This window comes from Capsicum annuum, chromosome 1 (genome assembly GCF_002878395.1).
Source record: "Capsicum annuum cultivar UCD-10X-F1 chromosome 1, UCD10Xv1.1, whole genome shotgun sequence".
NCBI classification, from domain to species: Eukaryota; Viridiplantae; Streptophyta; class Magnoliopsida; order Solanales; family Solanaceae; genus Capsicum; species Capsicum annuum.
Genome location: NC_061111.1, coordinates 248,502,029 through 248,519,785, shown reverse-complemented (window position 1 = coordinate 248,519,785; position 17,757 = coordinate 248,502,029). Strand labels below are relative to the sequence as shown.

The window sequence follows — 17,757 nt, the reverse complement described above, 5'->3', positions numbered from 1 at the left end:
TTACGTCGTACTACGCATGACCCAATATTGATTCTTAAAAATTCTACGTTATGTATAATTCTATCATTTAATTAAAAACTTAATTTGTTTGATTAATAAATTCTAAGTTAGGCATATAATATTATATTTAGATAGTTGAAATTTGTATAACGATATTTTAAGTTATTCAAAATTTTGTGACATTAATAGTCAATTATATTTTTTAAATAATTTAAGTTTTAAATTATTGAGAATTATAACATTTTTTCTTTTATTCTACTAATTAGAAGTGACATAGTAAAATTATTACAAAAAATACCTATGAATTTTTTTTAAGTGGTTCCATATAAAACGTCAAGTTAATTTAAAACATCAAAAATTACTTTATCATTTTACGTTATTTTTTAATATTTAAATAACTTATAATAATTAATTATGGATAATATAGTAAATTTACGATTGAAGTAGTTGAAACAGTCATATCATAAATATCTATTTTAATTTTTTAATTAAATATTATTAAATTTTTAATATGTAAATGACTTATAATAATTACTTAGGGGTAATGTAGTAAATTACGATTAAAGTAGCTGAAGCAGACATGTCGACCATGAGCAACCTGCTTCAACTGCTTACTATGACTTCTTATATATGATACTAATAATATAATTTTTTAATGCTTAAATAACCATACTAAGTAATTAGGTATGGTATAGTAAAATCACGATTGAAGTCGCGACACAGACATAAATTAGAAGTGATATAACATAATAACTTCAAAACGTTACTTGTGAAAAAAATCTAAGTGAACCTCATATAAGACGTCAAACTAATTTAAAACATCAAGAGTTAATTTATTATTTTATGTCTATTTTACCCTTTTTATTAAATACTATTAATTTTTTAATACTTAGATGACTTCTAATAATTAATTAGGGGGGATATGACAAAATTACGGTTGAAGCAGCTGAAGCAGACATGTCAGAAATGTTTATTTTACCTATTTATATTAAATATTATTAATTTTCTAATACGCAAATGACTTATAATAAATCATTAGGAGTGATACAGTAAGAACACAGTCGAAGCAGCTGAAGCAAACATGTCGACCTGCTGCCTGCTTCAGCATGAAACTCCCTCTTATATATAACTAACTTAAATGACTTATAAAAACATCAAAAAATAATTTATTATTTTATGTCTATTTTATCTTTTTTTATTAAATATTATTAATTTCTTAGTACTTAAATGACTTATAATAATTAATTATGAGTGATATAGCAAAATCACGGTTGAAACAGCTGAAACAGTGATGTCATAAATGTCTATTATAAATTTTTTATTAAATATTTTTAATTTTTAATATGTAAATGACTTATAATAATTAATTAGAGATAATACAGTAAAATCACAGTTGAAGCAGCTGAAACAGGCATGTTGACCTCCTGCCTGTTTCAGCTGCGAACCAACTGAAGCAGGCATGTCAAAAATGTTTGTTTTATTTTTTTATTCAATATTATTAATTTTGAGTATGTAAATGACTTATAATAATTAATTAGAGGTGATACATTAAAATTACGATTGAAGCAGCTGCAAAAAACATCCTCGAATAATAATAAGTGGAACTTTAAGGAACTTAGTAGTCATTTTGAAAACTACCTTTTTATTAAATATTATTAATATTATAATATTTAAGTGAAATAATTTATAATAATTAATTAGGGATGATATAGTAAAATTACGTTTGAAGCAGCTGAAGCATCCAGGACGATCCTAAGCTCCTCCAACATTGCCGCTTCTATTAAATAGTAAAACATTGCCTCCTTATTTTATATTTCAATCTTCCTCTTTTCTCACTTGTATTTTTAGCTCTTTTTTAGGGGGTTTTTAGACATAAAAAGTATAAATATTTTAAAAATATATATGTTAAAAGTAAAAAATAATATTTAAAATTAGAATTGTATTTGAACATAAATATAAATCGAAGGTATTTTTGAATTTTTAGGAATAACTTACAGTAATTTTTTTTGAAGTGAGGAATACAAAAATAGCTTACAGTAATTTTTTTTGAAGTGAGGAATACAAGCGTAAAAATTTTTTACTGTAAAATTTATTTTTTACAAAAATAACTTACAGTAAAAATTTTTGTAAGTAAAAATTTTGAAGTAAAATTTTTACAGTAAGTGAGAAATACAAGCGTAATTTTTTTTTACAGTATGAAACGGATTTTTTTATAGTAAAAATAAGTTAAAGTAAAAACTTTTTCAAAATTTTACAAACAAGCGTGAACACTTACAGAACGGATTTTTTACATTGATAATCGAAACTTATTTTTTACTGTAACTTATTGTAAAAAGAGGAATACACTTCCTTTTTTTGAAACTGTTCACGCTTGTTTGTAAAATTTTCAAAAAAAAATTTAATTATAAATTAGTAAATCTACCTTCTTATTTAAAATTTCTTAACATCATGTAAAAAAAAGACTAACTAATATGAAACGGATAGAATATCATTTTTAAAAGTTGTCTATTAATTTTTGCTTGTAGCTAAGCAATAGAAGAAATAAAAAATAAAAAATAAAAAAAAGTTTAAATTAACTAACGAACGGTAGATAGCAATTCTGCTAATATATGCAACAACAAGACGGGCATGACTATAATACTGAATTTATATGAATTTATTTATGATTAATTAGGAGTTGTTAGAAAAAGAAAAAAAAAATGAACAAAAATGAAAGAATTGAAAAGATAAAAATAAAAAGAGAAAAATATGAAAAAAAGTGGCTGCCATGACTTTATAGATGAGGTAAAATTTTTCAATTTTATCCTTAACATCTCATTTAAAGAACCAAAGGTCAATTAAAATAATAATTAATAATAAAAAAATAAGCGTTGATATTGAACTCGAGTCGTCGTCGTCGTCGTCGTCGTCTTCATCCTTCTTCCTCTACTTCGTCTCTCCTCCATCTTCTTCCCCAACTACAAGTTTTGCATATTTTTTTTTCCAATACAATAGAAATCACTATGGGCACAATTTAGTAGTCCACCACGGCACCGATATTCTCGGCTTCAAAAACCTGTTACATCGTCAACAATACCTGCAACAGCCAACACGAACAAGAAGATTTACCCAGAAAAAAGCTTCAAACGAGACAAAAGGATTGGTGTAAATTACCATGTAGCAGCAAAATTGAAGGTATTTTGTTTTTGAGCTATTCAAATTTTTACTTTGAGATATCAAAATTTCAATTTTTCTCCAAATTGTTGGTAAACACACCCGATCTCGTTTGACCGGATCCGACACAGATCGCAAACCCTTACCCGTGTCAGTGTCGTGTCGACACGGGTGCGGCACCGAAATTGCCGAGTGAGCAACTTAGATTTCCTTTAATTGTGCGCTTCACTTTAAATAAACGTGCACCTCACTTCTTACCTGTTGCTTCAAAAGCCCCAAGCACCTAGTTGCTTATATATGTTCTTATCATGTAAGTCATTTTTGTTTGGCTAAAAAAGTTATAAGATGTTATAATTTAACTCCCCCCAATCCCCAAACAATTAAGCATGAATTGTCAAGTAAAACTCTAAGGTACAGTGTTATGTATTGCTTTGGACAATTTGATGCATGTATTTCCCATGTGAGGATGAGATTCTTCAATATGAAAATTCGTCATTAATTCTTGGCTTTTGGAAGGAGCAAACAGAGGCTACAGATATTTGCTTATTAAGCTATATTTTGGTTCCCTGTGTTTTATGCACTAATGTTTTCAGAACAAGACATCTTTACTTAATATTGCGTTAAGCTACTTATTGATTTTGTTGTGGTCTAAGTCATCAGGAGCTGCCTAGAGTCGGTTCTATTATATTTGCATGTATGTGGATGATTGTTATGTCTGTTCGTTTGCATTTTCCCATCTTGTACTTCCGTTAAATACATTAATGAGATTTTATTTCCATAAAGCAAATGAAGATCAACAGCTCTTGCTATTATCTTCATCTTTTTTCTCTTTCGAAAAATTGATTTGGATTTTTACCCTTGGAAACATCTCTGTGGATCAATAGTGCTCAATATTTTACTTTGACAAAAATATTGTTTTCTTTAGATCTTTCTCAGGCGTTTAATGTTGTAAGTTTCCTTTGATGAAGCCTAGCTGATTACTTGATCTATTCAGTATTCCTGTCTTCGTTGCTATTTATTAAGTAAGTGCTGCTTTTGGCTTTTTTGTTTTCAACTATGTCTCTATTATGTATTCTTTTAGTTTAATTACAGACTTTAAATCTGACTAATATGTAGCTAATCATCATTAGTTCTGAAAAAGAGGAAGTGCTTCAGCATTTTGTGAAGCAGAATAGGTTGTGATATGCAAGGAACTGGTTGATGCTGTCGGATCTAGTTGACTACTTTTCATTTGACTTCCTCTCGTGAGAATAGTTGGGTAACATGTATTCCGCTAGTAGCTCTATGAATGGGCAGAACGATGTAAGAGTTCAGGGGCAAAGCTCTGATTTGGCAAACAGGTAATCCATGAGCTAGATTATGTTGGGAAATTTCGGTTGAGTGTGTAAGGCCATTAATTCACCCCAGTTGCAGGCAGGATTTTGGAATGAGTTCTTTACCGAAGAATTTGAAGGGAAATGACACGATCAGTGACTCTCAGGATCGTGAAGCTATGGTAGCTTTTATAAATTTGTACAGAATACAACTCCCTGAATGAAGGGAGACTACATTTTGCTGAATTGCTGAATAAATCTGTGTTCAGGAACTATATTCACGTGCGAAAGCACAACAAGAAGAAATTCTATATCTTCGCGAACAGATTGCTCTTGCCAGTGTTCGGGTGTGCCATTTTCCTTTGGCCTTTGCACATTTTTGCTTTTTTGCTTCAGAGATAATATTTTCCATGGTTTAACTTTGTACCTTAAGCACATTTCATTGTTACCATGTTATCAGGAATCACAACTCTTGAATGAGAAATATGAACTTGAGAAGAAATTTTCTGAACTACGCATGGTTTGTTTTTCTTGTGACTGAATTTACTTGTTTAATCTTTTTTGTTCTATACATTTTTTAGCGTTATTATTTTTGTACTCATAGGCACTAGATGAGAAGCAGAGCGAAGCTATAATATCTGCCTCAAATGAACTGGCCCGCAGGAAAGGTGATCTTGAAGAAAACTTAAGATTGGTGAATGAGTTAAAGGTAAGCAATTGGTAGAAAGGTAGACTGTGAATGCTTGGCCCTTTCTTGGGTGTAGGGATGGCAATGGGGCGGGTGTGTTTAGACCAATGCGGGGCAGCATGGGTGCCGGGCAGGCTGAATATTTTTTTTTTTTTAAGCTTAGCGGGTGCGGGTGGAAATTGCTGCGTATACCTTTTTTTCACTTCATTTCTCTAATTCTTTTCATTTCACATTTTAAATTTTGGGTACAATTCTTCCCACTTCACTTTTTTTATTTTTGGTACAGTTTTTTTAACTTCATTGTTATTTTTAAAGCTTAGCTCTGTTTCTTTCCTATTTTTCAATTTTAATGCAGTAAATCGTGTTTACTCTTTTTGTCATTTATCGAAGCATCATTGAGTTGCTACAATGATGCTGGTAAAGTTGCTGCCATGTGACTAGGAGGTAAAGAGTTCAAGCCTTGGAAACAGCCTCCGGTGGAAATGCGAGGTAAGGCTGCATACAATAGATCCTTGTGGTCAGGCCCTTCCTCGGACCCTGCGCATGGCGGGAGCTTTAGTACACGTGCTGCCCTTTCTTTTCATTGATTTGCTACAAACAAAAATCACCGACTAACTATGAGCAACATGTTTTTTCTTTCTTTATGTATCTTCAAAATAAAATTATTTGATTAATTATTCAAGTTGATAACTGAGATAGTAAATTTTTCAAGTTTATGTACGTAGTTTAGTGTGTTCAGCAAAAAATATTACTAATATTCATGTCATGGAGAATTAACTACTATGTTATTATCTTTCATGGTTTTTACTAATCTCTCTCTTCAATTTTAGGGTAAAAAAATTGATGGATTTTTTTTATTTAGTGTTGTTAGAATAGGAATAAGAACATGATAGTATATAGAATCTTACTTGGTAAAAAATTGTAATATAGTGTGTATAAATAGGATCTTTCTGTAATAATGTTGATGCTCAATTTAACATGGTATTAGACTTTGAGAAAAAAAACATCGGTATACATCATTCCAGCGAATGAGCCGTCACTGTGCAGTTTTTCCAAATAAATAACCTTTGCTGTCGATGTTTTTCAAAAACCAACACCACCACCAGGTTCGAAACATTTTTTGTCAGTGTTTTTTAAAATCAACGCCATCAAAATCAACGCCATCCCCTGGTATGGAATTTTCCACCAAGCAAACCCTAGTCAGACTTGTCGAAAACAGGTGTAATATGCACCCTTATGTGCTGCCAAAAGCAATTCTTCGGCAAGCGCATTAGATCTATGCGTTGGCACGTGTGATGTTTCCTGACCACTTTTCCGGCAGTTCTCTTTTTTAGTACCGTTGCCTCTTCATTTCGAGACTGCCCATATAGTTATTTTCTGATTCTTAGCAACTTTCAGCTATCAACTTCCGGCTATTAGATCTAATTTTCCGGAAACATCAACATTTTTTTCCAAATTTGGGCGACTTGTTTCCAAATTCTCCCAATAGATCTCCAATTTTTTTAGCTACAAAATTCTGATTGCACAAGATGTCTTTTGGGGTTGATATTTTTGCCTCAGAAACTACATGAATTGGAAGTTCATGCCCGATGATGACTTCTGAACCATTAATAGGAAGTTCATATTATTTAGCTTGGACTTCCGCAGTGGAGTTATAATGCAAAGGTCAAGGTGTCCAAAATCGTTTAACAAACAATGCTAGTGTGGTAGATGAAAAAGCAAAGTCTATTGAAGAATATGCGAAAGCTAAAGCACAACGGGAGAAGGTTGACGCTCAATTTTGTAGTCTCTTGTGGCGATCTGTTGATTCCAAGTTGAGGCCCTTATTTTCCCATTCAGACATGTTATTTAGTTTGTGAAAAGGCTCGTGCTTTATACACTAATGACATATCTCATTTCTATGATGTGATATCTCGAATGACCAACTTAAAAGAAGTATGAATCCAATATGTTTACTTGGGACAGGTCCAAGCAGTCATGAAGGAATTTGAAACATTGATGCCCGTCACTACGAATGTGGAAAAACAACAAGAGCACAGAAATACATTGTCTGTAGTTCTTACACTTTTTTGAGTTCCTATTCATAGTGATTCAGTACGTGATCAGATTTTCTCAGCTAGTCCTATGGTTCCTACAACAACAACAACCAACAACAAACCCAGTGTATTCCCACAAAGTGGGGTTTTGGGAGGGTAGAATGTACGCAGTCCATATCGCTACCTCCAAAGAAGTAGAGAGGCTGTTTCAACAAGAAGAGCACAGAAATACATTGTCTGTAGTTCTTACACTTGTTTGAGTTCCTATTGATAGTGATTCAGTACGTGATCAGATTTTCTCAGCTAGTCCTACAGTTCCTACAATTGATGAATTACTCTCTCATCTAGTTTGTCTTGCCGTGCCTCCTAGTCACAAAGTGGTTTCATCACCCACTGCTAACTCCTTATTTATCGCATCTCAAACCATAGAAAAATGAACATAACAGTCCGGAGAATCGGCAAAAAGGAGGTCGTTTGGAAAATCTCGACCGAAGTATAGTTAATTGTCATAGGCTTGGACACACTCATGACATATGTTATACTTTGCATGGTCCACCACCCAATAATGATCCTATTGCTCAAATGGAATATAATAAGTTCCTTCGGTATCAAGCAAGTAAGCATACATCTCCACAAATAGCTTCTCTATGCTCATCCTGATTGACCATCCAATAATGCTCATATTGCTCAGACAGAATATGATGAGTTCTTTCTGTATTGAGCACGTAAGCCGATGTTTTCACAAGTAGCCTTAGTTGCTCAGCCAGATGCTTTTGCTTTTGCTGGTAGTTCTTTTGCTGGTGTTTCACAGTCTAGTACTCTTAGATCATGAATCGTGGACTCTTGTGCTTCTGATCATATTGGTAACAAATCACTTCTGCCAATATTGTTTGTTCACAATATCTTCCTGCTATTACTTTAGCCAGTGGGATCCAAACAAAATCGAAAGAAGTTGGACAAGCCAAACCACTATCTTCTATCACTCTAGACTCTGTCTTTTATGTCCTTGGTTGTCCGTTGAATCTTGCATCTATTAGTCGTTGGACACATGCCATTCATTGTGGAATAACTTTGTTGATGATTTTTCCTCATGCAGGACCATTACTAGACCTTTACTATCTTACCTCTTCAAATTCCTTCCTAACATGCTCCATTATAGATATGAGAGTCTATTCAAGCTATAGAAGATGGTGCCTAGTTTGTCTAGTTTATCTACATTACGTTGTGAGTTGTGGGAAACACACCCATGCTACATTTTCATGTAGTACCGAGGGTCGTTCATATTCTTTTTTTCATTAGTTCATTTTGATATTTGGGGTCCTAGTAAAGTCAGTTCAACCTTAGGATTTCGTTATTTTGTTAGTTTCATTGATGATTATTTAAAATGTACTTGATTTTCTTAATAAAAAATCATTTTGAGTTATTTTTTATATTGTAAAGATTTGCGCTGAAATACAAAATAATTTGGTGTTTCTATTCATAGTTTTCGTAGTGATAATCCCTTACAGTTTTTATCCTCCCAATTTCAGGAGTTTATGACTCATCAAGGAATTATTCACCAAGCATCTTGTCCGTGTACCCCTTAGCTAAATGGTGCAGCGAAAAGAAAGAATAGGCATATCATTAAATTGCGCACGCTCTTCTCGTTGAATTCCATGTTCCGCTGTGTTTTTGTGGCGAAGTAGTCCTCACACCTTGTTATTTAACTAAAAGAATGCCCACATCTTCTATTCAGAATTAGGTTCCCATTCCATACTGTTTCCTCAAATCACATTTCTACTCTATAACCCCCCTCGTATCTTTGGGAGCATATATTTTGTTCATAACTTAGCCCCAGGAAAAGATAAATTAGCCCCTCATTCTGTCAAATGTGTCTTTCTTGGTGACTCTCAAGTTCAACAAGTGTATTGTTGCTGTTCACCTGTTCTTCCTCGACTTATGTCCACCGATGTCATATTCTTTGAATCTCAAATTAGCCCCTCGTTCTGTGAAATGTGTCTTTCTTTGAATCGTTGCTATTCTTGGTTACTCTCATTGAATTATCTTACACTGACTAGACCTGACATTTCTTTTCCTGTGAGTGTTGTAAGTCAGTTTATGATCTTCCCCTGTGATAATCATTGGGATGTAGTTGTTCGTATTCTGCGATATATAAAATCAGCTCCAGGTAAAGGACCACTCTTTAGGGATTGAGGCCATGAGCTTATCATGGATATACATACCCTGATAAGGAAGGATCAACCTCTGATAGACGTTTTATATCCGGGTGTTGTGTTTTAGTTGGAGGTGATTTGGCGTCCTAGAAAAGTAAGAAGCATATTGTGGTTGCTTGATCTAGTGTAGAAGTAGAATATCGAGCAATGGTTGAAACAACTTGTGAGCTAATTTGGATCAAACAGTTGCTGAGAGAACTAAAATTTGGAGAAATCGACCACATGGAACTTGGATGTGATAGTCAAACGGCCCTTCATATCGCATCAAATCCAGCTTTTCATGAGAGGGCTAAGCATATTGAGATTGATTATTTGTCAGAGATATTGTTACAAAATTTGTGAATTGACCAGCTTGCATATATCTTCATCAAGTCCCTCACAAGTCCTCGTATTAATTACATCTATAACAAGCTAGGTACATATGACTTGTATGCATAGCTGAGGGAGAGTGTTAGAATAGGAATAGGGACATGAATAGTATATGGAATCCTACTTGGTAAGAGATTGTAATATAGTGTCTATAAATAGGGTCTCTTTGTATTAATGTAGATACACAATTCAGTAATATTCTTCTTCTTATGTGTATATATATAATATATATATATACACATAAGAAGAAGAATATTACTGAATTGTGTATCTAAATTATATATATATAGGGGTGTACATAGGTCGGGTTTGTTCGGTTTTTATTAAAAAAATAAATCAAACCAATCATGTCGGTTTATTAAAACTATAAACAAAATCAAACCAACATAAAATTGATTTTTTCGGTTTAGGTTTTAGTCATTTTTTTCGTTTATTTTTTATAATCTTTAGTTTTTACAATTATATTGCAATCGAAGACTAGATCAAATATGTTTTCACTCATGTGCTAATGAAAAATCATAATTATGAAAAATAAGGAGCAACTAAAAAGTGAGATGAAGAGTGAAAGACTTAGGTTTTAAGTTTATATTAGGTTTTTGATTATTTAATTAGCAATTAATGGACAAATATTACAACTTAAATGCCCAAATCTAAAAATATATCTACATCTACTTTCAAATTATTGAAAATTACTAAAACTAGTTGAAAAAATATTTAAAAAGTAAATTATAATTAATATTTTATGTATAAAAAAGTTCGAATATATATATATATATTATGTCGGTTTGATTCGGGTTCGGTTTGACTTTTTTTTTTGTTAACACCAAACCAAATCAAGGATGGGTGGTTTTTTTTTTTTAACGCCAAACCAATCAAACCAAACCATAAGTCGATTTTTTTTCTCGGTTGGTTTGATTCGTCGGTTCGTTTTGACTTAACGGTTTGGTCTGTACACCCTTATTTATATATATCCTACTTGGTAAAGGATTAGTGTCCGAGCCAGCTTGCGCGCACCTCGACTAATTCGATGGATACCTGCCACCTCTCACCTCCCGCCAGCAACAAGTACCAGGTAAATCTGTCCACCAAGGCTAGAACCAATGGAAAGAAATCACCTAGTGTTTGTCTTTGTTGGGAATTGAACCTGGGACCTCAAGATGCTCAACCCATTTCATTGAACCACTAGGCCACACCCTTGGGTTCTATTCTTCTCTTATATTTCTCAGTGAACTCTTTGCTAAATTGATATAAAGTCTCCATTTTTAAAATTAATAAAATTGAATCTGTGTTAGCAAAGTAACAAAATGAACGAATTTTTTCTGTGGGGCGGGTCCATGCAGGGCAGTGCGGGGTGGGTTGAATTTTTTCTGTTAAGGATTAACCAGCCCCTGCCCGCACTCACCCCATTGCCATCCCTACTTGTGTTTATAAGCCTCAATTTCTTAAGAATATTTTTTTACTTGTGGTTCTGGATGAGTGGATGTAACTGCACAGTTCTTCTCTGAGAAATATGTCTTGGGAGAACTGTATATATACTCCTCAGCCCAGCTATCTTTTGATTGAGAAATAGTAGGTGTATCCTATATCTGCATCTTCTGTAGGATCTTGTTTATCGGAAGTTTTAAGAAATAGTAGGTGTATCCTATATCTGCATCTTCTGCAGGATCTTGTTTATCGGAAGTTTTATTCTTTTTTCAGGATACAGAGGATGACAAATATATTTTTATGTCATCCATGCTTGGATTATTGGCCGAATATGGCATCTTTCCTCGTGCGGCTAGTGCCTCTAGTCTGACCAACAATGTGAAGGTATTGATTACAAAGGATTAGAGTAGTGTTTTAGTAAGAAGTACTGTCCCTCTCTTGATCATATTTTATACAGTCCTTGAGATATGTTATTATGTTTGAGGAGTTAAAAGGTCCAGTATGTTTTTCATATATTAACCGATCTCAATATTTACATGCGGATTGTTTGGATCTTTAGTATCTTATGAGTTTCTTCTTCTTTCACTTGTTCATTAGGGAACTTGCCTAACTCTTTACTAGGCTCCTTGCTTAATTTCTTCTCTATCATTCTAACATAAATTATATTCATATTGAGCATCTTGAGCAGCAGCTAGCCATTAGTTTATGGATATACATTAAAGAATAGATATTTAATGCTGCACATTTTTTTTTAAATCACAAGTTTTAATGATGTATAACTTTCTCGCACTTCTGAATCTTGATAGGTGAAACATATCATATTGCTATTCGTGCAAAGTTGCCTATTTGATCATGCTGGAACAGTTTTTACTAGCCTGACTAAAATAAAACCGTAAAGCACACGGTATAACACTTGTATTGGACACATTGCTCTGGTTGGGAAAACATTGATTTTGGCAAGACTGTTACCCGCAAAAATGTTATCATTTTTCTAATCCTGAAAAAATTAATTTTAACAGTCGTGCATGCAATAAATGGTAAATATCTAATCCCAAAGGCATTCTGTAAAACTTCATTATCTATTCTTTTGCTGTAAACAATGCTTGGCATGCTAGTAGTACTTCTATGTGTTGATGGAAGTCATTGCCGGAGGTCTTATTATGCCCAACTAATCTGAAGGTCTGGCTGAATGTTGTATTCTCAAGTTTGCTTTTCTGTGCTTTGAGGAAAAGTAGGCTTACATCATTCGTAATCTTTTGACTTCTATGCTATTAGAAGCTGCCTGGTTCAGAGTTTGATGTTAATAGAATGTTTTCCTGCTAAATGAGCTTATTATACTATGGAGGTCTGGTTGTTGCAAAATCTACAGATGGATCAATCAAAACTTTTCAAAATCCCAACTAATTGAGGAAACCTTTGTCCTTTGTAGTCATTATGCTATTATCAATATTCAGAGGATCAACATAGTTAGACATTGAGGAAACTTTATGAATCCTTTGTGTCCCTCCCTTACTAGTCAACATTCGAAGGACCATCATTGTTAGACTGAATTAAACAAATTCTCCTTTTCCTTCCACCTCGAATCTAATCTTATAGCATTGATAAACACTGCATTAAAGTCTTTCTTCCTAGAGTACCACTTCTGATACAACTTTTTTCTCCTTGATCTTTTGCAGCATTTGCATGATCAACTAGAGATGAAGATCAGAACTTCACATGTAAGGTTTTGCCATTGTCTTATTACAACCTTATTAGTTTTGATTTATATTTAGAGAGCACAACCTATTTTATCATGCTTGAAGACTACATTTCTTTGGCCAAATTGTGGGATGTTTGCTTCAGTAGATTATCAGATTAATATAAATGGAAAAAAGCTTTATATGGTTTTTTTTTGCAAATTTGCTTTCAGAAATTGAAAAATACTATAAATGCAAAGTATGACCATCATCACGAGTTCAGGCTTGAGGAACAATTTTATATACTCAGTTCCTGAGCTGAGATATCTATAAATATACTTTAGAAAGAAATACAAAGAAATTGGGGTGGAGGTGGTAGGTGGGAGAAGAAAGAGCTTCTTCGAACCTTTTTGAAATTTTGGGGTGAGACTAGATTCTTGAAATTGCATTTGAGGAAGTGACATTAATACTGACATCCAATAAACTGTGAATGTTTTATAAGAGAAGGAAATGCTCTCTATTTATGTTTCTATTTTGGAATAATGTACACCAAATTTAAGCGTGAAATGCACGGATTATGATCTTTAAAAGGTGGTTCATTTATTGCAGCACTAGAATATGATACATGCACCACCGACAAAATTTTGAAAATAGTTGGCTAGACATAACCACTAAGAATGAGTATTATGACGATTTCACTTTGAGTAACCTTTTATTGAAGTGTGTGACCATCTCATCTGGAAGTTTAAGTTGATACTTTTATCTTCTTAATTATGTCTTCAATGCGCCACTCATGTGCGGGGCTTGATTCTTTTTTCATGAGTCAAGCACATGGAAATTCTTTTTAATAATGGGTGGCAGCATGACTCGAACAAGGAGCTTTACCTGGTCTAATACCATGTTGAAGTTTGTGACCATATCGTCTAATCAGTTTTGGAGTTGAGATTTCTGAGAGAATACATTAGAAAGAAAATACAAAGCAATTGGTGGGGGTAGGGTGGGGGGTGGGGGGTGGGGGATTATAAATTCGAACATATTCCTTGACCACCAATTGAGCTGTTAGACAACCAACCTTCCTATTGCTACATACAGTTGTTTTTCCATGTGGAAAATAAACTATCTCCCAAGTACCATAATAATGAAAGGCAGATGTTGCCTAAATTATAGCCTGATACTAACTTGGATGAACCGTTGCCTCTGCAGTGGTCTCAAATATGTTGACAAAGTACTTTAATGGTGGATAAACGTGTAACAAAGGCAGCTATAAGCGCGAAGGATGTGATAACTATAGAAATTTTAAACTGGATGAAGGTTGTGAGCTATGTTACTTAGACTTTTTCCAAATACTGTCAGGTGCGTGTTAGATCCTCACACAAGAAAGTGCAGTGCCGGTCTTAAGCGAGGTTTCAAAAGGGTGCTCCTATCGGTTAGGTTAGTAAAAGATGGTGGATAGTTTCAGTAATCATCAAGCTTGATGACAGAGAGGGCAGGTAGAGTTGGGTAGTGTATCAATATGGTGTAACTAAGTATTTGTGGGAAGTTTACAATGGATAAATCGCCAGAGGGAGTGTTTAAGTTTTGTTTTGAGTGTGTGTGGGGGGAAGGGGGTGAAAATTTACATAGCCATTTAAAGAAGGGTGTATCTGGGGCAGGGGAAGAAGTATAGGGACATATATACAGATTTACTGGCGAAGTGGCAATTAGTGATGATATTCCAAATTAAATTGTCTGGATGGATAATGTATTGCAGAGTGTGTGTGTCACGTATGGATAGCGTATTGTAGAGTCTATGTTTCAGGTTTTTTGCTGCATAATATTTGTGGAATCTCGAAAGCTAGATTGCTTAAGTCCTCCCAATGTCTATTAGAGAGATATTGGAAAAGCTTAGAATTTAATTCACAAAGGGTTAGAGGTTCCGCAATACAACTTCTAACGGTCGGTTGGCTTCCAACCAAGTAGTATGCCAGAAGTTAATATGGAGCCTATTGCCGACAATTCACTTGAGGCCAGATTGAGAGTGTGAGTATGGGGACGAAAAAATTTAGCAAGGAGGGTGGTGGCCTAGAGGGAGGTGGGTTTGTTTTAAAAGTAGCCATGTTTACTAGCTAATAATGCATTACTTTTAGTCGTAGATTTTGGATGCTTAGTCTCTCATTTCTTTTGGAAGTCACTTGCTTCCAATTTTGTAGGTGAAGTCTTTGTTTTAAGTAGTGTCTCAGCGAAATTATGTTTAGATTGTTCGTGTTGGTGGATGATATATTGGGGTAATTTGACGTGTTGCGCAACATGATTTGGTATACCATTAAGAACAAAGTTGATAAGAATGGTGCGACTAATCGTAGATAAGAAGTTTCTTTTCTAGCTTGCTAATTGTGAGTTTAAAGTTATTAGTATATTTAAAGACTCTCATACAGTTCCTAGAGTCTTTATAGTTTTAGTTAGCCTTTTTGTGTAGTTTACGTGAGAATATAGTCTTGTACGTTTGGCCTTCACTGGCCTTTTGATCTAATACAAAAATGTTACTGTTTAAAAAAAAAAAAAGATTTGGTCAAAGTTGTCGGGAGTAGACTTGATGTGGAGGGGGAGTTGGAAGGAAATTTAAACCCTAGGTTTTGGCTCTTGCAATTTTTCCCTAATTTGGACCTGATTGCCTTTTTTTCCGGGGCACAAGTAGAAGTCAGAGGGGAAGAATAAGCAATTTAGAGGAAGGACTAACACTTTGACTCTGGTACCCATGTGAAGAATGGTAAAAGAAAGAGATATCGTCCCTCAAGCATGTTGGAATTTAAATAATGTCTACTATTACTTAGGAAAAAAGAAAATAAATTAATTACTATTTCTCACACACTATTATCTAAATCCTTTAGATATTCTCAAGATTCTTGTGCTATTTAGAATTTTCTTACATTAACATTCTCATAAAAAAAGATGTTGCGTTGGATGTGTGGGCATACTAGGAGAGATTGGATTGAAAACAAGGATATCTTGGAAAGGGTAGGAGTGCTTCGGTGGAGGGCAAGATGTGAGAAGCGAGACTGAGATGGTTCGAACATGTGAAGAGGAGATGTATAGATGCACCAATGCGGAGGTGTGGGAGACTGGCTTTGGATGCTTTCAGAAGAGGTAGAGGTAGAGGTAGGCGGAAAAAGTATTGGGGAAAGGTGGTTAGACAGGACATGACACACAGATTACTGGGGACATGATCTTAGATAGGAGGCTGTGCAGGACGCGCATTAGGATAGAGGGTTAGTAGGGATCATTGTTTTGTCTTGTTGTCTACCATACTATTAATTGGAGTATTGGTTGAAGATCAGACCAAGAGAGCTCAGAAGCAACATATTTACATAATTTCCATCAGTTACAATTTAGTTCCAACTTACTATTCCTATTTCTTTAGGACCCTAAGTTAGGTTATTAGGATAATGTTGTCATTTCGATTTGCCTAGCATTCTCTTTTGCATTGTATAAATACCTTGTATGTACTCATTTGGAAAGTATCAATGGAAATCATCTTTTAGCTCTATCTAGAATAGTTTTAGCTTATTTTAGTTTGTAGCTTGGTTTCCTCTAAAATTCATTCTGCATTATTTGGTATGTGCACTAGCAAGGAGGCTCTAAGGGGAGAAAATCCTGCTCCTAGCGAAGGCACTACACTAGTTTCTACTCTATTAGATTGAGACAGAAAAGCCTCACTACCAGTTGTGTCTGGGAAGATGTTTGATAAAATGTCATTTAATGAGGAGGATGGTATCAACAGTAACAATAGCAAGGAGAATAGTGCACAAATGATGGAGCAAGTTACCGATCCAGAATGTAATGTATTGCTTCTGTTGCCATTAATTGTAGTGCTGTTGCAAATACTGAACTTTTGCTGGACGAGACGAGATTGAGGAAGGTTGAACAAAAAACTACTGTTGGGTCGTCAATGGGTAGTCCAAATGCTTCAAGCATTGAAGATGAATATGTTTGAAGTGGTCGAGCAATTGAAGGAAAGAATGTATCCCACTTACGAGCCACAATCAGAAGTAACTGGTGGTGATTTTGATTTGTTGAATATAAGCACCGACAGTGATGTCAATGGGTCTAAGCTTTCATTTGTAATTCCAAATATGCAAAACTCTCATGACGCTGACCTAATTATCAAGTATCATGAAGGAATAGATTTGAATAAAGTTGAGGATGATGATGAGATGGTGACACAGGAAAACCTTTCAAGTAGTGAAACTTCGGGTGAGGACATGGATGCTAGAAAACATGCAGAAATGGAACCTCTTGTGATGATTTTTGATTCACAGGGTACTCTTATTGGCAAGGATAAAGTTGTGTCTGTTGAGGAAAATGCTGAACCATATGAGCCTATTGACAGACGAAAAGGTTGCAGGCCAAGGATCCAGATAGGAAACCAAATGTATTTGAATGGGATTTTAGTGTTTCCAGTTCAACCAATTGTGTACCTGAGACTACTATACTTTCTGCTAGCGAGCATCAAATGACGAATAGGGAACTAGTATCTTTAATGCAAACAAAACTGAGTGATGAAGAGGGACTTCCCCTGTTAAAGCCAAGTGACCTATTTCCTCCTTCCAGATTTGCAACTGATCTTTTGGCTCCTAGCGATATTTGTGCTCCTAAAACTCTCGTCTTAGACGTCAACACAGTTGCATACAATAAAGGAAATAGTCCTGGGAAATTGAATTTTGAGAGTCATGTCGATGGGATAGAGAGGAATATAGCTAGCAAGGGAGAAACTTAGTATTTGCATAATTTGTTGGATAAAATACTAACGTGTGAACTACTAGGTTCTTTTGACAACTTAACTCATGTCTTTGATATACTTGTGAAAACTGAGAAGTCGTGGAGTGACAACACCTACCTTGTTGAGAA

The 17,757-nt window shown here is 34.4% G+C and overlaps 1 protein-coding gene across 21 annotated transcripts in view; it reads left to right on the top strand.

Moving 5' to 3' along the window:
- The first annotated feature begins 2,816 nt into the window (after window positions 1-2,816).
- LOC107849837 overlaps window positions 2,817-17,757 on the top strand; it is a 62,000-nt gene continuing 47,059 nt past the window's right edge. For 3 of the 21 annotated variants that reach the window (XR_001668326.2, XM_016694434.2, XM_016694423.2), the window contains exons 1-9: window positions 2,837-3,174; window positions 4,079-4,175; window positions 4,284-4,493; window positions 4,567-4,648; window positions 4,736-4,813; window positions 4,927-4,986; window positions 5,071-5,175; window positions 11,471-11,581; window positions 12,874-12,915. Coding sequence is in view for 20 of the 21 variants with exons in the window: in XM_016694434.2 (XP_016549920.2) it covers window positions 4,417-4,493; window positions 4,567-4,648; window positions 4,736-4,813; window positions 4,927-4,986; window positions 5,071-5,175; window positions 11,471-11,581; window positions 12,874-12,915 (555 nt within the window). In the remaining variant the exon portion in view is untranslated. Of the gene's footprint in view, window positions 3,175-4,078; window positions 4,176-4,269; window positions 4,494-4,566; window positions 4,649-4,735; window positions 4,814-4,926; window positions 4,987-5,070; window positions 5,176-11,470; window positions 11,582-12,873; window positions 12,916-17,757 lie in introns of all 21 variants that reach the window. The other 18 variants (XM_047401286.1, XM_016694399.2, XM_047401297.1 and 15 more) reach the window with 17 other exon arrangements.